Raw genomic sequence first — 22537 nt, forward strand, 5'->3', positions numbered from 1 at the left:
ATATTTTTATCTCCTTGACAAGATACAACAGTCAAGGACACTGAATGCCTATTTATGACATTAAATTCATTTGTTACAGAGAATGACATCAGAAAATCAGTTTTTGTTAGTCATGTCCTAGTCCCCTTTTAACCCTATTGGGGAGTTTTCTTCACTCATTTTACAGATGAGAAAATTGAGGCAAACAAGGGTAAGTGACTTGCCCAGAATCACACAGGTATTAAGTGTCTGAAGCCAGATTTGGAACTGAGGTCTTCCTAACTCCAGGCCCTGCACTCTGGCCACTGAGCTACCTGATAAAATTATAAGAAGTGATATAGAGAAAAACATTTAGAAGAAATTTGGTGAGAGACCCAAGTAAGCTAAATCATTCTCAGAATGAATTTAAGAATAAAACTGGAAGGATTATTAAATAGATTGCCCAAAAAAAAAAAAAAAAGGAAAACATTTCAGTTTACATTCTTCCTTAAGATGTCAGAATTGCCTCCGACACTGAGTGACCCTGGACAAGTCACTTACTCTAGTCTTCCTCAATTAACTCATCTGTAAAATGAGCTGGATACGGCAATGGTTTAATATCGTTGCCAAGAAAACTCCAAATGGAGTCTTGAAAAGGCAGATATGATAGAAAACAATATATGTGAAGTAAGTATGACATTAAAAAATGATTAATTAACTATTTATTAAGTACTTATCTATTAAGCAAGGTATAAAACAGAGATATTTGTTTGCTGTTATTATTATTTACAAGTGTCATGAAAGATGTTTAGTTTAGAAAGATACCCTATAGATGTTGGGCTCTTGATTGGATAAAGCCTTGGAACATTGAAAGCCTATTAAATGAGAACTATAACATCTCAGAAGTGATTGGACTATCTACTGAGGAAAAAACAAGTGGATGAATACTGTCTGTTGTTCATATTATGGTATTCAGTTGGATGGTCAATCCACCCATCAGGTACATAAACATTGAATAGACACACTGCTGTTTCAGGGGAACAAATGAATAGACAAATAAACTGGATTTCACTTGGAACTTTGAGGTAATTAAAAAATAAAAAATTAAAAAATAAAAAAAAAATTCTCCCTTTTTTTCTTAATATAAGTATTTTAAGTATACACATGACTCTATTCCTGATTGTCCAGGTACATGTTTATTTTTATATATGCAACATGTATATATGTACACACATACATATATATATTTAGATGTGGGTATACACACATGCAATATCACATTTATTGTTGAGGTTGTTAATGCAGTACGTGAAAATGAAGTGGCACATGATTTCATTCAATAATAATCTTCATTTAATATCTTCAGCATAGCATATAGTTTCCAAAATAACAATCATAAAATGTTAAGATGTTTGGACTTTAAAACTTTATATATAATTGCACTAATAATTTTTATTTACAAGCCCAGCTTTGTCTTTTTCCAGAATATCATATTTTGGGTTGTAACTCATTTTATAATTATCATTGTGATTTTAGACTAATCACTTTAATGTTAATAAACTTAAGTTACTCCCTCTTATCTCCTATGTTAGATTCAAACAAACTCCTTTGGCATCCAAAACCTTTTAAACCTGATTCTAGCTACCTTACCAGCCTTTATTCCCCTTTAAATAGTTTCTGATCCATCCAAATTGACTTAATTTTCATAGTGCATTTATATGTTTGCATATTGTCTCTTCCATTATATATAAGCTCTTTGAAAACAGAATCTATGTTTTACCTCATCTTATATCCCCAGCACTTAGCACAGTATCTGGTACATAATAGATGGTTAATAAATATTGATTGATTGATTGATTGATCTCTCTTCTTTTTGTTCTTGTCCAGATTCTTGGAATGCACTTCTCTCACCTTCATTGTTTAGAATTCAATTTTCTTCAAAGTTCATCTCTTAGGCAGATTGCTCAGTGTTGTAGGACAAGGAGTCAGGAACACCCAAGTTCAAATTTTGTGTCAGACATTTATTTGCTATTAGCCCTGTGACCCTAGGCAAGTTACTTAAATTCTCTGTTCTTCCTTTTCTGTATTTGTAAAAAAGGGATAATAATATTATCTATGTCAGAGTTGTTATGAGATTCAAAGGAGTTAACCTATTAAGGGATTTGCAAAACTTAAATTGCTATGTAAACACTAGCTGCTAATATTATTTGCTCATGTTTACTCCTTTTCCTAATCTCAGTTTGTATTACCTTTCTCCATAGTTACTTTGATTATATATTGTGTGTAATTTTGCATATACATAGTGTTCTCTCCAGAGAAAATGAAATCTCTTTAAGCAAGAACTTTTTGATTTTTTTTTTTTGTATCTCCTTGTATTTACATACAGGAGGTGCTTATTTTTTATTTTATTTTATTTTTATATAATTTTAAGTAAATGCTAATTTAGAGACTACTGGAGAGTCAGGGTAATCATGAAAGGCATGTTGGAAAGAAGTGGGACTTAGGGTGGACTTTGAAGGACATATAATGAATATGATGTAATGGCTCCTGGCCTTGGAACTATAGAATTTTTGCAAAGGTTTCATCTTACTAAGTGATACATTCTGTGGACTTGGGATATAAATTGGACTTGTGATTGAAGTAATATAGGAAATCATCGTCGTTGTTCCCCTCCTCCCCTCAGTTAACTCCATGTCTCCCTGTTGCCTCGAGGTACAAATACAGAATGCTGTTTTGTCATTCAGATCTCTTCGTAATTAGCCCTCCTACCTTTCCATTTTTCTTATACCTTACTTCCCAATGAATACTCTTTCCAAAACAAGACACTGGCCATTTTCTTTGGCTGTTCCACTTGCCTGGAATGCTTTCTCTTTTTACATGTGTTTGTTTATTTCCCTGACTTCCTTTAAGTCCCAATTAAAGTTCCATTTTTTACTGAAAGCCATCCTCAATGCTGTCTTAATTCTAGTTTCTTTTTAATTGTTTTACATGTAGTCTCCTCTATTAGATTGTAAGCTCCTTCTTGGAAGGGATTATTTTTTGCCTCTTTATATCTCCAGTGCTTTCCGCACAGTGCTTGATACATAATAGATGCTTAATAAATATTGATAAGATGAGAAAATTCTTGTTACAGATACAGGCTTCTGCCTTCTCTGTAATTTATAGTCTTAAACCTAGTGATACTTAGACATTAAGTGACTTGCCCAGGTCTAACAGGCAGTTTGTGTCAGAGGCAGAACTAAGTTTGAGAATAAGCATTTATTCAACTCTTACTATGTGCGAGATATTTTGTTGCTAAGCACAGGAAATCCAAATAGAAGTAGAAAGACAGTCGCTACCCTCTAGGAGTTAATGAAAGAAGATAATACATCAAAGGGAATTGAAAGAGGATGGAGGAGGCATATTAATGGGGCATAGTACAGAAGGAAATGAGACAGCAGTACAGGCTGGAAAGGGATTTTCATCCTAGATTTTTCTCTTTCAGCAGAGAAACCAGCCCATCAGAATATAAGAAGTTGTCCAGAAAAACATTTCTGGCTAAAGAAATTTCTGTGGCATGGTAGAAAAAAGTCCTGAGGAGATGAGTCAATTTGTCCAGCCTCAGGAGAAATGAAGGTGGTCTTGACTGTAGGACATTCTTTAGCTGTTGTACTATGTTGCTCCTTGGGAGTGTAGAAATAGAAGTGAAAAGGTAGAATTTAAAGGGAAATAGTAAAGAAGAGCTCACAGGATTGATTACAGAGAGTCTCCATGGAACTTTAATATTGTCTTAGTTTATCCTCACAGGGTTCTTTCCAAGTAGGTAGGGAATAAATATTTTTGACCCCCACTTCACAGGTAGGGAACTTGTTCCGGTCATATTGAATTCTAATCTATGCATTGATAGTTTGCAAAGGGAGTAAGGTGAAAGTATCACTTAGAAAGGCAATGACTTTTTCTTGAATTGCCTTATAATTTAGTAACAGGTAAAATTGCCTGTGCTTGAGGAAGAATTGGGAATCATTGAATCTAACCTAGGAAGATATTCCTAAGGTAACTATATTCTTTCAAAAATTAAAGTAACAAGAAACAGAAAATTAAGCACTTTAGTAATAAATGATATATTTAAAATTATTTTTGAACAGACAACTACCATTTTTTCATTTCATGAAGAACAGTAGTAATTATTTGATTAAGCCTACTAAATATGGTAGTATTAATGTTCATGTTCTATTTTCATCTGAAGAACCATGAGGAAAAATAATTTTGTTTTTCACATCAGCTAATCAAATAAAATATTGCAATTTCTGATTGTTGTATGCAAAAGAGCAGCATATGAACCAAGTCCATAAAACAGATTAGTTTTCTATTATTTTTTTATTAGCATTGTAAATACTATTACCAAAAAAAAAAAAAAAGTTTTAAAATAAAGTATAGATTTGCTTGTGGGTTTTTTTTTGTTTGTTTGTTTGATTCCTATCCTTCTACTGTTCTTATCATGGCATTTATAGTGTTGAGATAGCTTTTTTTTTTTTTTTTTTTCTTCTCTTAAGCTTATTTTTCCCTGATTTCCCTCCTTCCCCTGCCCCAGCAATTGGACTTAGGGGACTTGCCCAAGGTCACACAGCTAGGCAGTGTTAAATGTCTGAGGCTAGATTTGAACTCAGGTCCTGACTTCAGGGCCGGTGCTCTAGCCACTGCACCATCTATCTGCCCCATCTCTTGAGCTAAATAAAAAAAAAAAAAAACTTTCTCAATATTCATTTATTATCCAAATGCCTGTAAAAATAGTTTTCAATAATTCGAGTTTTTTCTTCTCCCATTCCTTACCTCCCCTCTCCTTAAGACAACAAGTAATCTGATACAGGTTATACATGTACAATCATTTTAAATATATTTCCATGTTTGTCATATTGTACAAGAAAAATCAGACTAAAGGGTGAGGGGAAACATAAGAAAAGGGGCAGCTAGGTGGCACAGTGGATAAGAGCACCAGCTCTGAAGTAAGGAGGACTTACTTAACAGGAAGTGTTAACCTAAGTGTCTGTGTGACCCTACAAGTCACTTAACTCCAATTGCCTCAGCAAAAAAACAAAACAAAAAACATAAGAACAACAACAAAAAAATACCAAAAGGTGAAAGTAGTTCACAGTCAATCTTCATAGTTCTCTAGATGCTGATAGCATTTTCCACAGGATAGCTTTGGCACTAATGTTGTGGAATTTTGATATCATAGAAGTCTGGACTGGACTAGGAATCAACAAATCAGAGTTCTAGATTCAGTCCTGCTATTAAGTTACGTAAACTTGGGTCAGTCACTTAACACCAGGGCCTCAGTTTCCTTATCTGTTGAAATGAAGGAGATTCATTCAGAAAGGTCTCTAAAAGCCTCTAAAGTTCAATAATTTTAGCAGAATTTTATGTTTATTAATATCTGATGCCTGGTATTCCACAAAATTGTTGGAAAAAAACATCAGTAAAGGAAAACAAGATGAGAAAATAAAATATCAAAATAACCATGACTCCTTGACATAAGATGAAATTTAGAATGTACATCTTTATGAAAAATGGGTGACCTTAAATTTGGAATCTCAACTTTCCCTAGCTAATTATTAAAAGACAAAAATAGTAGATGATTTTAATTGAGTTAATGTAATTTTAACTTAAGGGGATTTAAATTAAACTACCTTTCCTTTCTTTTAAAGAATAAAGGCTCACTTCAGTTTGAAGACAAATGGGATTTTATGCGTCCTATTGTTCTGAAGCTTTTACGCCAGGAATCTGTCACAAAACAGCAATGGTTTGATTTGTTTTCGTAAGTAACCTTTTCACTCTATTTTTGGGGCAACATAATAGAAATATAGCTATAAGATTTTTTTTGATGAATTTTTAAATTGGTACATTAAATGTAAAATAAAGTTAATATTATACTTTAAGATATAATACATACCATTGTTTTATTGAGATTGAGCTTTTTTCTTAGTTATTTTGAAAGTTACTTTAATTATATACATTGCTGCCCTCTTTTGAGCCTTTTGCTATTTTGTATATTTGTATATTGAGGCAACAGTGATACTCTTACTGTATACAGTGTATACTGGAGATAGTACTAGACTTAGAATCACAAAGACCTGGGTTCAAAGTCCACATCTGACACTAACTAGTAAGTCGCTTAATATTTATGTGCCTCAAATAGCAAATTAAAATTTATTTACGAAATCACATTTGATAGAGGGAATTTCTTTTGTGGGAGAAATTTCACAATCATATCTCTCATGTTCATAATTATATCCTATGAGAATTAAAGCATAAAAGCTGACAGTTAAGTGATTTTTTTTCCATTCTATATCAGGTCTACCTCAGTTCTGCTATAAACCAATTGGGTAACCTTGGAAAAGTCACTCAACTTCCCTTATATTGGTTCTCTAATACTAAGAAAAGGAGGCTGAACTCTATAGTCTCTTGTATCTAAAAATTCTATGATTATGTAATGTTCACAAATATACAATTCTTCGGTGTGTCAGTTGTTTTAAATCAATGAAAAAATTAGATCAAATGAGATTAGAGTTTGAAAAGTGCTTTGTAAATATAAAGCACGATATTATTGTTGTATTTGTTATTAATAAGTAAAAGAACTTTAAACCTTGGTGTGATGCTACTACCAGTCAGCTACTGATTCAGACAGGAATTACATCTTGATCTGTGAACATTCAGGAATTTGTCATTTAAAATGAGCCTTAGGCATACTTTTTTTTTTTTTTGTAATATGATTAATTTTTCCTTCTATAAACTTTTTGTAAATTCAAATTTTTTTCAGTAGGATTTTTTTTTTTTGTTCCTACTGTTTTTTTTTTTTAACTGAGTCTAAACAAAATAAATATTTTAAGTATATATAAATAGTAAATACCTGAAGGAATGTGAAACTGAATAAGTTGTGTGTAATGGAGCTTGACTGGAATTTGAATGATAGACTAGTTTCTATAGAAAACATTGATATATTTTTAAAGTTATTATTAAGAGTAATAAAACATGTACAGATTAATAACTGTCTCCCAGGAATTTCTTTCTAAAGCTCTGTGTGTGGGTGTATATGTGTATTATATTTGTGTTTTTGTGTATGTGTGTGTATGTGTGTGTGTAGAGAGAGAGAGAGAGAGTGTGTGAGATTTTGAGTTTGAGAGAGAGAGACAGAGAACAAATAAAAATTATGCCCTTAAAGGTGACTTGGTTCATTATTTTCTAGGGATGTCCATGCAGTTTGTCTGTGGGATGATAAAGGCCCTGCAAAAATCCATCAGGCTTTGAAAGAAGACATACTTGATTTTATTAAACAAGCACAGGCAGTGAGTTTTTGAAAGTTAATTTATGATATAGTTGCTTTTTTAAAATTAGTGTTTTGCTTTCAATGAAGACTGGTTTTGTGGAATATAATATATCTTATTTAGTAGATTGTTTGAGAATTCAACAGGTATTTAAAATTTTGTCCTGAAAATACTTTTCCTTAATATATTTATTACTGCTTTGCTAATTTAGTATTAAACAATGTTCTTGCCCCAACAAGATTATCATTTTGATGCTACATCTAGTAATTGTAGTGTGTCAATTATGGGCCCTCTTACGAGACTTCCCTCATAGATAGTAGAATTTTTTTTTTCTATGCCAGAGTCCTTAAGCATTGGGAAATGCTTAAGCTACATTTTATTCTTGCTACTGAGTCTAAAGTTCAAGTGTTGTAGCAAAGTAAAGCTTATCTGTTATGAAAACCTCTAACAGATAGCTGGCTTTCATGTATTCAGGAACTTAGCCATTTACTTCATTTCAACAAATATTTGTCGTATTGACTATATCTATTAGGTTTTTTGTTCTTCCTCACTATTGCTTAGCTTTTTTCCATTTCATTCTGCATCACTATCTTCTAGAAGGTGACAGGAAATTCAATGAATTTAAATCCAAATAAGCCAGATCATTTGTTGCTGAAAGCTCTTGTAAGTTGATTGGTAGAAAGAGATTGAAGCTAATGACTGAAATTGATTTTTCGATTATCAGGAGTTTTAAATTATTCTTTCTTTTTATTAATCAAGAAACGACTGAATTTTAGTGTTTTTTTTCCCTGACTTGGATGCTGTTGATTCAAAAGAAACAAAAAGAAGTAAAGGAAAAGATTTTTGTGCTGTATCCAAGCTTACCAGATTCTAATGATTTATTCAAAAATGTTTGAATCTGAAGAAATTAATGAGTCTTGAATTTTTTCCTATGTTATGGGCCAAGGTACTGCTCTAAGAACAGAATGTATTGATAATTGACTTCTGTATAGATATTTATTCTTATACTTCTCAAACAGTATTTCAATATTGTATCATTTATCATACCTTTCAAGCACTATTTTTATATTAATTCAAAAGATCCACAAAATTTTACTCTTTATATTATGAATTTTAGAAGTCATAGAAAACTGGAGTTTCTGATCTTTTAATGAAATTTTAAATGTCACTAATTTGCCAGTGCTAGTAACATTTAAACAAACCATGAAAAGTTGTAAACTTAGTGAATTAACTCCTTAATAGTTATGTACCTCTGCATATCAGTGTTTTTGTTTACACATATAGTCTTTATTCTGGTTTAAAATAATTTTTCCTTTGCATTTAAGGAACTTAAAATACCAAAAGTGAGCACTAATAAGTTTTGTATTATATACAGTATCGCAGCTAAAATATCTTGGTTAGGAATCATAGCATTGTGTGTAGACTTTCTTTAGAATAGTGGATGTTTTATTGCTTGTTTGTTTTTTCACTTAATAGTATTTTATTTTTTCCGGTTACCTGTATAATTTTCAACATTTACTTTTGTAAGATTTTGAGTTTCATATTTTTTTTCCTCCTTCCTCTATATTTTTCTGATATAGATTATATATATAGTCATTTTAAACTTATTTCCATATTGATCATGTTGTGAAAGAAAAAATCAAAACAAAGAGAAAAACCATGTGAAAGAAAAAACAAAAAAGATAAAAAACGTATCCCCATTTAGATTCATAGTTCTTTCTCTGGATGAGGATTGCTTTTTCCATCCCAATTCTTTTGGAAATATCTTGGGATTCATTGTATTGCTGAGAAAAGCTAAGTCTATAATAGCTGCAAATGTTTTATTGTTAATACACTTTAATCAAAAGCTTTGTTTAAATACACATTTTTCTAACTCTAATTTGAAATTTTATAGAAAAGCATTAGTGGGTTTTTTGTTTTTTTAATTTTAAATTTGTGATTTTTGGTAAAGTTGAATTGTGCCTTTTAAAGTGAAGGAAATTTATTAGTTAATGCATAAAAATAAATTGAAATATCATTTACTATGTTTTTAACATTTGATAAATATCTATGCTGAATACTATATGTGAAATTCACATAATGAAATATATTATGTCTCTGTTGCATAGTGAAAAATTGAGAATTTACTTTGCTATTCTCCAGCTTAGGATGTATGGTAACTAACCTATGATGTTAAATTGAGGAAAGAATCTAATGTATTTGACTCAGAATTTAAATGCTAGAAAGAGACATATACTTAGATACAACCCGTGAAAGAGGTATTTTTTAAAACTGTTAGTATAGCTGCCTAGGAGATCAACAACAGTTTAATTGGAAATACAAAATTAACTTCATTTTAAAGTCATTTTGTTCTTTTAGTGTTTGGCTATATATGTTCTTTTTACCTGGGATTGTTTTTTTCTTTCAGAGAGTACTGAGCCATCAGGATGATACAGCACTGCTAAAAGCATATATTGTAGAGTGGAGAAAATTTTTTACTCAATGTGATATCTTACCTAAACCATTCTGTCAGCTAGAAATTACATTAATGGGCAAGCAGGGCAGCAACAAAAAGTCGAATGTGGAAGATAGTATTGTTAGAAAGGTAGGTAAAGTTGCCTCACTGTCCTGTCACATAGTAGCTTTAGATCAACTTTTTCCTCTTTAGCTTCATATTCTGTCTTCAATCCTTGTTGATTCTTACCTGATTTAAAAATTTTTTTTTTCTTTATTAACTTCACAGGTCTTGCTTTAGCGTCATCATATTTTCAGGTTATCTGTTATCAAATTTTGACCAAATTCATGTTTCTAATTCATTTCCTTCAGACATCACCTATCTCTTAGCATTTCCTTTTGTTCAGTTTTCCTCTCTTTCTGCAGGCATTATTATTCCATTTCATAATTTCAGTGCTCATATTTTATTTTTGTATTGCTTTCTGTAATCTGATCACTTTCCCTCCTTCTTATTACTCCTCTTTTCCTCTGCATTTAATTCCTAACTTTAATTTTCATTTACTGATGTTACTTCTGAGTTTCCTCACTATTTGTAGATTTAGTTTCTACTATACTGTTTTGAAATTAAAGGTGTTAAATCATTTTTGATGAGATGCAAATGAAGAGGCTAGTGGTTGAGAATTGGGGTGGGAAATCCCCTCTGGTCGGCCTAGGTTCAATGCTAAAGAATTCATAACCCCAAAATCTGTTTGTGGCAAAAGAGATTTATTGTTGTCACTGAGAAGCCAGCTTTGCTAGGAAGACAGACTTGGTGAGTAAGGTCCTGTAAGGGAAATAACAAGGATTAACATCGAGAAGAGAATATTTTCAAAGTAGTCAAGAGTGCTGGCAGAACAGCTTTGCTAAGAAGAGGGTTTCCATGGCAAGCATAAGCCTGTTTTGGACGTTTTCAAAGATTTGGGGTTCAGAGTTGTCTTTTATTAGCATCTGAGGCTTGGTCTCTCATTTACAATTGAATGTCAATGCCGGGAGCTTAGATCTCTAGAAAAGAGATTGCTTATTTTAGGAGTTGAGCTACTAGGAGTAGTCCCAGACTATTCTCCAAATGAATGACACCACTTAACTGCTCTGATGGATAGGGTCTCTTTCAAAGGAGAGTTTGGACCGGGGTTCTCAAACTACAACCCATGGGCCATATGCAGCAGCTGAGGATGTTTATCCCCCTCACCCAGGGATATGAAGTTTCTTTATTTAAAGGCCCATAACCCTCCAACAGTCTGAGAGACAGTGAACTGGCCCCCTATTTAAAAAGTTTGAGGACCCCTGGTTTGGACAGTCTCAGGATTCACCCCCATCAATTTCATGTGTGTCTTGTCTTCCTGACTAAATTTTAAATTCTTTTTGGGGTAAGGAAGCTGTACAAGCAATTAGTTTTCTTCTTGGTATATAGTGCTTATACCTTATGGTGAAAAGAAACAGTTTAAGGCTAGGAGTGAAGGAACTTTGTCTTCATTCCTTATTTTATAATTCTATATGTGACTGCACCCAAATCATTAACTTTTTTGGGTCCATTTCCTCATCTGTCAAATTAGATGATAGATTTGATGGCATATTGAAAAGTTAGTATGATCGAATGTAAGATATCATTTGTTCTTAATATAGTTATAACTATTGAATGAATTCATTCTCCCGCTCATCTTCTTTCTTTTACATTTAAATTTGTTGAGCATGTCATTTAAACTTACTGCTTTTAGTTTTGGTCATTTATGTTCATATTACTTTACATCTATTTTGTTTCAAATTCTATAGTCTGTTCTTGGTTTTAAAAACCAATGATTTTTTTCTATCAGTCAATCCATAGTACATCAGTAAACATTTATTAAGTGACTGCTATGTACCAGACATTAGGAATACAAAAAGAGATAAAAGGGGAGGGGAGGCAAAAGACAATCCTGCCCTCAGGAAATTTATAGTTTACTTTTGGTTCAGACAACATTCAAACAAATGTATATAAAAACTAGCTACAGGTTACATAAGAAATGATTTCTCTTCTCAACTTCTAAAACTAGAGTAGGATTTTTGGGAATGCCACAGAATGCTATAGATTAGCTTTTTGTGTTTGAGACAATTGGTGTTAAGTGACTTGCTTAGGGTCACAGAGCTAGTAAGTGATAAGTAAGTGTCTGAAATTGGATTTGAACTAAGATCTTACTGACTTAAGGGCCAGTGCTCTATCCATTGCACAATCTAGCTGTCCCAAATATTAGTTTTTAATCAGTTTTCTAATAGTGGTGATGCTCACAGCAGTGAACAGTGGACCATATATGAATAATATTAGCTTCATGGATCTTATCATTCCTTGGACCCTTCCTTCATTTTCTCAAAATCTACAGTAGTTCCTAAGGATACTAGAGCAATGAATATTCAAAACAGCTCTTTTGTGCCTAGCAGACCTAAAAGGTGAACTCTGAACTTGACAGAATTTAGGGGTGTGGGAAAGCTATAAATTTTTTAAAAATGATAACTCTTTCTGTGAATTATCTTTTCCTTCCTGATTTATCTTAATTTGCATTTCCATGGTAATGTCCTACACTCTTTGTCATTTCTTTAGTATTTCTGCTTTACTTTTTTCTCGGGATTATGGGCATCTCCTGGGACCTTAATAATAAGCAACTAACTACATAGCATTTGTGTTTTAGATGCTTTTGATCTGTAGTTTATATTCCTTTGATAAATATATGTTATGTGATCTAATTGAGTTAACAATGAAATTGGATTCAGTTTTTGGGGTCTCATATTTAATTATGTCTTTGTATCTAAATATACTCTCTCTTATTTGTTTATGATAGAACAAAGTATTTGGATAGTATTGAACAGGCAGTATACTTACCTATATTTTATCATCCTCTGTTTCCTTTAAGTTAGAAATAGAGGATGATACTATTTTTAATAGAAAGTCTAAACAAAGAAACCTTTTAACTATGAAGGCTGATATATTTTTGCTTGCCTTATAGTAATTGGGAAGAAGGGTTAAGGGGCAATGTCTCTATAGAAGCAATTACTTGACCTCACAACTCAGTTTCCTCCCTGCCTATTCCTCAGGGACCTTTGGCACTAGCAGTTAGAATTTGACCTGTCTCCAGTTCTCTAGCTTGCATTTATATATTGCTCCTTAGAAAACCCAAGTTGAATGGAATGGATAAGCATACTTTGCAGCCTCATCCAATGGTGAGTGTGCCTATGGAGATTTAGTTTACCCATGAACCAGTTTTCACTGTAGTTATAGGGAAAAAAATAAAGTAGAATTTTATTTCAATCAAAATTCAGTTGACATATGATATAGAGTTTAGAAATCTAAAATACCATAGTTATAAATCTTGATGGACACCAGAACTGATATCTAAGGAATACCTCAGAATGGAAGAATTGTGTTTTCAAAAATAAAAAAATTTGTCACCAAGTTAGCCTCATGTTCAGTTGCTGATTAGGGTTATTATTCTCTTGACTAATTTATGTAGCACAATGTATTTCAAAGTGTTTTCACATTTATCTATCTCATTTAGTCCTCAGGCCTACCTTATGAAATGGGCAATAATGTGATAATCCCTCATTTTTGATGTATAGAAACTGAAACAGAAATAGACAAAGTGATTTATCAAGGCACAAAACTAGTTAAAGACAGTCCTGGTACTGGTACATAATTTCTTAAGTTCATAAAGCTATGCCTTTTTGTCACATTATGGGCAGAGCGTTTTTTTAAAATTACTTAATATTAGTATTCTGACTTTTAAAAATGACTGATTCTGCCCTTTTTAGGCAAAAACTATCTTATATTAAAAGAAAAGTAGCTAACTTTTTAAAAACCTTTTTTTTTAAAGTTAAGTTACATTAACTTAAGTTTTTTAAGTTATTTACCCCTATCTTTTCTGTGTACCCAAATTAAAACAAACAAACAAACACCAAAACCCTCATAATCAATATGCATGTTAAGGAAAATAAGTTCATGCCTTGGCCATGTAAGAAATACATATATAATTTTCTTGGTTTTATTTTATTTTTTTACTAAAAAGGACTAGAATGCTTAAGAATTGAACCCTTTTAAGTTATTAGGATGTATAATATTGATTTTTGAGTTGGAATTGGCAAACTATTAGTGAGAATCAACATTTAACTTGAAGGATTTATTTAAAATGTATTAAATTCTATAGTAGCCATTAGTAACATGTTCTTAATACCAGTTTAAATAATTTTGGTTTACAAAAACTTATGTGAAAGCATTAGAAAAAAAATATTTTAAGGATTTTTATACTAAAATATTCCTGTAAATTACTTGATTTGTGAATTTTTGTTATGTCTTTTTCCACTGAATTATATCTGTGTTCCTCACTAGAATTTTTTTTTAAAGGAAAGTAATATACTTTTATGTTTTGAGAATTTACAAACATGGTATTACTTTATTAGAGGTAATAAAATGTATATTTTGAGCAATTGACCAACAAAATTAGGTAAGATTTTTAAAAATTGTCACATCCTGACTTGAAACATAAAAGTTGATGTTTTAGTATTCAAATGAATGAAGCCTGAAATATTGGTAAATAATTGACTTTTTTTTATAGTCATCACCCATTTTTTATATCTGCTGTAATTCTTTACAATTTTATATTTAGTGGATTTTGTTTTCTTTTTATTTAGCTTATGCTTGATACATGGAATGAGTCAATCTTTTCAAATATAAAGAATAGACTCCAGGACAGTGCAATGAAGCTAGTCCATGCAGAGAGATTAGGAGAAGCTTTCGATTCTCAGCTGGTGATTGGAGTAAGAGAATCCTATGGTATGTTTTAATTCTATGATATTAGTTATGTTTTCTTTTTAGAAACTAGTATATTTTGTAGGGCAGAACTTTTTGTCAGTAAGCACAATGTATATACCATTAATATTAGATCAGAGGTGGATCTGTTCACTTTATATTGTGTGTGTGTGTGTGTGTGTGTGTGTGTGTGTGTATACACACTATATTTCAGTATAATTGGTTTCCTTTATAATTCTAAGTATTTTTTAATTCATTTAAAAATATTTTGAGAAGAGACATGTAGTTACCATTAAATTGTAAAAAGGGTCCATGTCACACAGAAAACTTAGGAACTTTTGTGCTAAATAAATCAATGAAAAGGCAGTTAAAGCATTTATTATATTATATTTGCAGCATACTAAGCACTAGAGAGACATCAAGGTGCTCACATTCAAATGGTAGGAACAAAATACATAGATTTCAGCTGCAGGTCAGATAAAAATGACTCTTAGGGTACAGCAGGTAAGTAGGTTTTATTGTATCTTCCTTAAGGTTTTTTCCAAATAAAAAAATTAAACTTGCTTTTGATGAACAATTTGACAGGGTTAAAGATTTTGCCAGTAAACTTTTTTCTGACTCTTCAATGGCAGTGGAGGCAAGCACTGCAGCATCTTCAAAAAGTTTCCAGGTCACATTGGCATAGTACTTATGCCTTTGGGAACTACACTGAAAGAACTAGTGGTCTGGTGATTGCTGCAACTCCCAGCTTCTTTGGCTTGTTGGCAGCAGATGATTGATTATTGATTGATGGTGGTATTAGTGATTAAAAAGGTGATTTCAATATGCCTTTAAAAAAAAAAAAGATTTCTTTTGTTCACTCCATTTCATACTTTCTCCTTGGCATTTAAGCTATAAATTTCTGAATTTCTTAATAGATGTGCCTGTTTGATCAATTTAAATAAGAGCAGTCACCTAACAAATAACTTTTCCATTTATGTTTAAGTTTGGGAAATGTGCTAATTCCTTTGAGAATGTATATTCCTGAAATTCCAAACCAATGCTAATATTAATTTTCTCATCTCTGGCATTCTCTTAGACAACCAGGTTTAAGACTTTGTTTTGACTCTAAATCTTCCCTCTTGCTTGGCCCTCACATCTAGTTATTTATCATACTCCTTTGATACCCATGCTTACAATCCTGGTTCAAGCTTCTTTTCTTTTGTCCTTAGACTATTGGAATAGTTTCCTTGCTCAGTTTCTTTTTTTGTGTTTTCTTTCCTCTATAAATCTACCATGTATTCTGATACCATATTTTTGCTTTTTGTCATTCTCTGTTCAAATCTTTCAATAACTTTTCACTATCAAATTTAATCTTTGTAACCTAGAATTCAAGGATTTATACAGTATGGCTCAAGTGTGACAAAGGGGAAAAATTACTGTGTGTGGAATCTGATGTCCACAGTTCAAATTCTTTTTTTTTTTTTTTTTTTTTTTTTTTTTTTTTTTTGTGACTTAGGGCAAATCACATAATCTTCCTGGGCCTTCGTTCTCTCATTTGTAAAAAGAAAGGATTGGAGCAGATAGCCTCCAATGTCCCTTTCATTTCTAATTATATAGTCATAAATTCTATAATTCTACCTGTATATAAAGTGAAAACCTTCTATCCCTCTACTCCCCATAAGGACTCTATCCTTCAGTTACTACTTTCTATGTATAACCTGTTCTTTTGTGTTTCTTCTTATACTTTCACAACTGTTTTTCCCCCACTGCCCCAATTCCATAATCATCTCTTTTATAACATTTCCCTCAAATACCATAGCTGTAAATAATTTCTTCTCTCCTCCAGACTATTAGAATGCTTTATTGTCTGTACCATGCATATCTTTGCCATCTTATATTATCTTTTTATACATTTGTGCATCTTCTTCTAAATTATGTGATCCATATAGACAGAATTTATATTGTTCTTGGCACTGTGTGTTTAGAGTCCCTGTATGTGGCACTTAAAATCTTGTGGTCTTAGTTTTCTTTTAAAGTATACATATTTTTTATTATTATTTAATTAAAATATTTTATAAGAATTGTATCATAACTGGAGTGAAATTTTTTTCTGGGTGTTTTTTTTTCCTTCAGTTAATCTCTGTTCAAATCCTGAGGATAAGCTTCAAATTTACCGAGACAATTTTGAAAAAGCATACTTGGATTCGACAGAAAGATTTTATAGAACACAAGCCCCTTCTTATTTACAACAAAATGGTGTACAGAACTATATGAAATATGTAAGTCAGAACTTACCTCATAAGATAATTATTACTATGCTTTTTCACTTCTTAAAATGATTGTCATTTTGCTTTTGGACAGGCAGATGCTAAATTAAAAGAAGAAGAAAAAAGAGCACTTCGGTATTTAGAAACAAGGCGAGAATGTAACTCTGTAGAAGCAGTAAGTATTTTTTGCAAATCAATATGCTATAGAATTGGTTGACTATGCTAAGTAGATTAACTTAATCAGTTATTTTGTATTATGTTTTATAAAATCTCATTTAGAGGTTAGTCTTTAAAATGATATTTATGTCCCCCAAGCCAGTCAATTCACTATATTCAAATTTATCATTTAATCCAGATTCTAGTGATTTACCTGTCAACACCCAGAACACTGTCCTTCTTTTCTCCACAAGTTTAGTCTAGCTCGACAATTTTTCTCCCCATCCCAGTTCTTGCTCTCATACTAGTGAACTTCAACATACACATTGATGTTCCTTCTATTCCTCTAATCTGCTCAATTCCCATGATCTATTTCTCCATTCTATTTCAACTACACTCAGGGATGATTATACCCTGATCTTGTCCTTTCCCACTTATATGTTCATGAATTCCTAAATTCCTTTATATGATTATAATCAAATATTACCATTCCATCTTTACAATCCTTGATCCTATTTGCCCTCATTCTGACCTCTAGGTCTTCCAACCCTAGTTCTTTCCCGGGCTCTTGTTCTTGTTTTGCACTGCTCTTCTCCATTTCCTTACTTCTTGGTAAATCAGTTCAATCCACACTGTTCTCTACAATCTAATCCCTTTCACTTTTGTTCTGTTGGCAATTATTCCTTGCCAATGTCTAACTTTAGATTATATTCATTCCCCTCAACTCCTATTTGCATGCTGCCAAATGAAACTGTAGAAAAATCATGAAACTGTTGACTTGACCCTCATTGCAGTCATTTTATACCTCCCTAATAAATTCTCTGTCCTACTCACCAGTTTCTCTCCTTCTCTCTTCACCTCACATCACTTAGTTATCTTTACCTTTTCCTCCATTCTGTCTCACATGAAGTAGCCCTACTCACCAATGCAATTCCTTTTACATGTACTCTTAATTTTATGCCTTTACATCTTCGTTTCCTTTCTCATCTTCATTCTTATTCTAATTTTCAGTCTCTTATATCTACTGGTCATTTTCCTGCTACCTAAAAACATGCCCATCTCTTCCCCATCCTTAAAAGTCCCTCATCTGATACAACTGATATCTCTCTTCTCCTTTATGGTCAAATTCCTTGAGTGAGGAGTACCACTATTTTCTTTCACTTGCTCATAAATTCTGCAATCTGGATTCTGACCTCATCATTCAAATGAAACTCCTTTGCTCTCTCCAAAATTACCAGTAATTACTTAATTGCCAAGTTTTTCTGACTTCATCTTCATCCTTTTTGATCTGTGAATAGCCTTCTACATTATCAATAATTCTCTTCTAGATTCTCTCTCCTCTTTAGTTTTTTATTATGACATTATCTTCATTCGAATTCTTCTACTTCTACAACTGCTTCTTCTTAGTCATCTTTGCAACCAGGTTATATCCACTAATTCTAAATATCTGCCAAGTTTCTATCCTGATTTCCCTTCCATTTGCTCTCTATACTATCTCACTTGGAGATTTCTTTAGCTCTGGTGGATTATCATTATATGCAAATGATTCCCATATGCACTAATCTCTTTTGAGCTGTAATCAGGTGTCTTGAGCTGTCTTTTATTCATCTTGAATAGTGTATCCCATTGCCAATTCAAACTGAAAACATAACTTATATTTCCTCAAATCTTCCCTTCTTCCTAACTTTGTTAGTATAGTTAAGAATCATGCTAATCACCCAGGCATACAATTTTAGTATCACACTCAGTTCCTTATTTTCACTCCATATATTCAATATATCATCAAATTTTATTGTTTCTGTTTTTATAACATGTTTCACATATATCTCTTCTTACCTCTGATATTGCCATCTGCTTAGTAAAGGTATTTATTATCTCATATCTCTTGCAGTAACCTGCTGATTGGTTTCCCTGCCTCAAATCTCACTACAGCTTATCCTACACTCCATTGTCAAAGTGATTTTCCAGAAATGCAAGTCTAACTTTTATCCAATCCTATCTCATCCCAAACTCAAGTCTCTCCCTATTACCCTTTAGGATGAAATATAAAATGCTTTATTCGATAATTTAAAATCCTTCACAACCTCCTGGCTTCTTTCTACCTATCCATTCTTCTTATATTTCATTTCCCTACAATATGAAATTATATTGTAGGTTCCTCTAAACTTCTTACTGTTCCTTACACATGACTCATCCCTCAATTCCTTGCCTTTGAAGTGTCTATTTCTATTGTGCTGCCTTCTTACCCCTGCTTCTGACTACTCCTGGTCCTCCCAGACCAAATTCAAATCCTAGATTATAAAGGAAGCCTTTCCTGTTATTAGGCCTTTCCTCTGAGATTATCTTCTGTTTTGCTTTGTATATATCTTGTTTGTATATAGTTATTTGTATATTGTCTTCCCAGTTAGACTACAAATTCTTGAGGGCAGGAACCATGTTTTTTTTCTTTTACCTGCAGTGCTTAGCACTGTGCTTGAAATATAAGAAGTGCTTTTTGATTGACTGAAGAAATTATTTTTATTCATCTCATATTTAATTTCTGCTCCTAAGAAAATTTCTGAGCTATCACAGAAAAGATAATTATATTGCAAAAATATAAAAAGGCCATCTTTGATAATCTAATTACAAGTAATTCATTGTTGTGATTTAAAAAAAAAACTTAAAATACTAAGTCAATTTTTTTTGAAATTAGATCCATTTGCATGTATTTAACTTATATCCCATCGCTTGCTGTCTTGGGGAAGAGGAAAGGCAAGGAAGAGAGAGAGAAATTTGAACATTAAATCGTATAAAAATGAATGTTGAAAACTATCTTCACATCTATTTGGAAAAATAGAATACTGTTAAGAAAAAAAAATATTCAGTCTTTATTAAAATTGGATTATTCTGTTTCATGATTGAAGACCTGAAATCCTATAATTATTTTCTGTTTTCATTTTATTTGGATTTGAAATAACTTCAAAATGATCAGGTTAATAGAAGAGAAACTTTGTTTTCTAGTCTGGTTCAGATTAGTTCACATCCTTGTTCTCACAATGCCATCGATCAATATGGGAAACTAAGTATTAGAGTATGAAGGCTTCATTGCAATGTCAGCATAGAACAAATCAAATGGAGAATTAAGACAATTTAGCAAGCCATAAACCCTGCTTTTAAGTTTGGAAGATGAGTTTGATATATAGTTTTAAGTAAACCTAAGCTAATAGTATTGGTTATACATAGTATTAGTTAACTGCCCGACTGTTTATCAGCCCAATTTGTATGTAAAATAACTAGTGTATCAAGTCATCAAATAAAATTTCTTCTTGAGTTAGAGTATTTTTAAACCTTATTATCCTATAAGAAATTGTTTTATATCTATCTGTACATAAACTAAACAGTACAGTAATGACTAAACTATATATAATCAGAATCATTTTATTCTGTGTTCATCTGTTTCATATTATTTTAAGAAAATAATGATTATTCAAAGGTGATGACTGGCAAGATTACCATTTCTGAGTACTTTCTTTCAATTCTAGAGAACTAAGTTAAGGCCGTTTGAGCTAAATACTTCTATAGAATTTTGAGAGAACTCCCATAGTCTGCTTAACCTTTGAACTTCTCAGATTTACCTTCAGTTTCATCTTTGACATGTTAACACACCTCAGTGATTTGTTTTAAATTCACTGATTTTAGTTATGGATAAGTAGGGTTCTAATCTAATTTCCAATGTTGTTTTCCTTGTTATTGTATAAATTGTTTTCCTCATTCTGCTCACTTCATCATGCATCAGTTTTTACATGTGTCTTCCCAGTTTTCTCTGAAATTGTTTTTTATTATTTTAATATTCTTCCTTCCCAAACCTCAATTTTCTTTTTTTTATTCTTTCCTAATACAATAGGCCAAATTTAAATTCTCTCCCCCTCCCCATTCTAGTTTTTTCTCCTCCAGTTAGTTTTTTCTCCTTATCCCTTTTGTACATCAGTACTTCTTTGCTTTATTAAAAAAGGATAGCATAATACTTGATTAAAGATCTGTAGGAGAAGTTTTGTACTGTTTTTAGGGCTTTTCGGTTTTATCCATTCTTTGTATAGGAAGTGTAATTTTTCTTCTTTTTAAAATTAAAGGTTGGTAACATTATATGTGTACCATGTCCACAAAAAGTACATAAGCAGTAGTATTATCCATTTTAATTTAGGAAGTGTGTGGCATATAGAAGACTCTTACCCAAAATGACTATCAGAGATCACTCAGTAGATAGCAGAAAGGTTGTTTATTAAAACCTCCAGAGGATGAGCCATTCTATCATGAGATAAGGGAAAGAGAAAGCTTGTAATAGGAGGGCTAAAGAAGTAGTAAAGATACACAGCTTTTATATAAGAGATTATATCACAAGTAAGAGAGCATTTACAAGGGGAGGAAGAGGCATCTAATTGGTTGTATCCAGAGAGATTGGAATGGAAGGTTTCTATTTCCCCAAAATCACCTGATTTCTAGGAAACAGAAAATCAGGCCTTCAAGCTTCAGATAATTAAACAGACAGTGGTCAAGCTAATAGACTAAATATCGATAAATGTCATCAGCTCAGGTTAAGAAAATGTGTTTATAGCTGGCCAAGGCTCAAGTAAATATGGGCCTGCACATATTATACAGGTCATAAGGGAAACACAGAAATAATGAAAATAAAATACAGAAAAAGAATTCACACATTCCTGTAAGTTCTTCACCTTACCTTTATATTCCACACAGAAATATTTATTAAGCATGTTGTTGTTGAGTCATTCAATTGTGCCCACTTCTGGGGACCATAGCATGCTAGGCTCTTCTCTCTTGAATCCTATCCATGTTTGTGTTTGTTGTTTCTGTGACATTATCCAACTCGTTCCCTACTGCAATCCTTTTTCTTTTGCCTTCAGTCTTTCCCAAGATCAGCATCTTTTCCCATGAGTCCTGTCTTCTCATGTAGCCCAGAGTGTTTCTCAGCTTTAATATTTGTCCTTTCAGTAAATAATCAATTTCTTTAAGGATTGATTGATTTAAACTCCTTGCTATCCAAGAAACTGTCAGAAGTCTTTTCCAGCACCTACTATTTGTAAATGAAAAATGTCAACAAGGACTTCTACTTCTTTTGAGATATTCAAACAGAATCTGGTTGACTACTTGTCAGATGATAAAATGGAAGTCTCTTTGGACTGTATGACTGTATAACTAAAATCTCTTTTGGCAATCAAATTTTATAATTCTATGACATAATCCTTGCTTCAAGGAATTGGTAATCTATTAAAGGATCTATGACAAATACAAAAATAATTATGGTAGAATGAAATACTTGTATAGGAAAGGTCAAATAGAGAGGAGAGACATGAGAAATTCAAGTGTAAAGTGTAAATTATCTTTTGCTGGAAGGATCAGGAAAGGCTTTAAGGAAAAGATAGCAGTGAACTGTGCTTCATTGGGTTTTAGCAGACATGTGGTGGGGGGACATTCCAAATAAAAGAGATGACTTGCCCAAATGCACAGAACTCTTTTTTTTTTTTTTTTTTTTTAAGAATTCAGAGTAAAATCAAGGAACAGCCTGTAATCTTATTTAGCTAATCTTATTTTACCTAAAAAAAGTAATATGAAATATGGTTACAAAGGTAAGTTAA

General features: G+C 32.2%; 1 protein-coding gene across 1 annotated transcript in view; it reads left to right on the plus strand.

The window, feature by feature from the left end:
• The window catches only part of CUL5 (cullin 5), a 99971-nt gene that overhangs the window by 36645 nt on the left and 40789 nt on the right, over positions 1 to 22537 (plus strand). Inside the window, exons 2-7 of the mRNA XM_051986931.1 lie at positions 5643 to 5752; positions 7181 to 7280; positions 9667 to 9843; positions 14385 to 14526; positions 16618 to 16763; positions 16846 to 16926. Of these exons, the coding sequence (XP_051842891.1) occupies positions 5643 to 5752; positions 7181 to 7280; positions 9667 to 9843; positions 14385 to 14526; positions 16618 to 16763; positions 16846 to 16926 (756 nt within the window). The remainder of the gene's footprint in view (positions 1 to 5642; positions 5753 to 7180; positions 7281 to 9666; positions 9844 to 14384; positions 14527 to 16617; positions 16764 to 16845; positions 16927 to 22537) is intronic.

Source organism: Antechinus flavipes, chromosome 3 (assembly GCF_016432865.1).
Source record: "Antechinus flavipes isolate AdamAnt ecotype Samford, QLD, Australia chromosome 3, AdamAnt_v2, whole genome shotgun sequence".
Taxonomy (NCBI): Eukaryota; Metazoa; Chordata; class Mammalia; order Dasyuromorphia; family Dasyuridae; genus Antechinus; species Antechinus flavipes.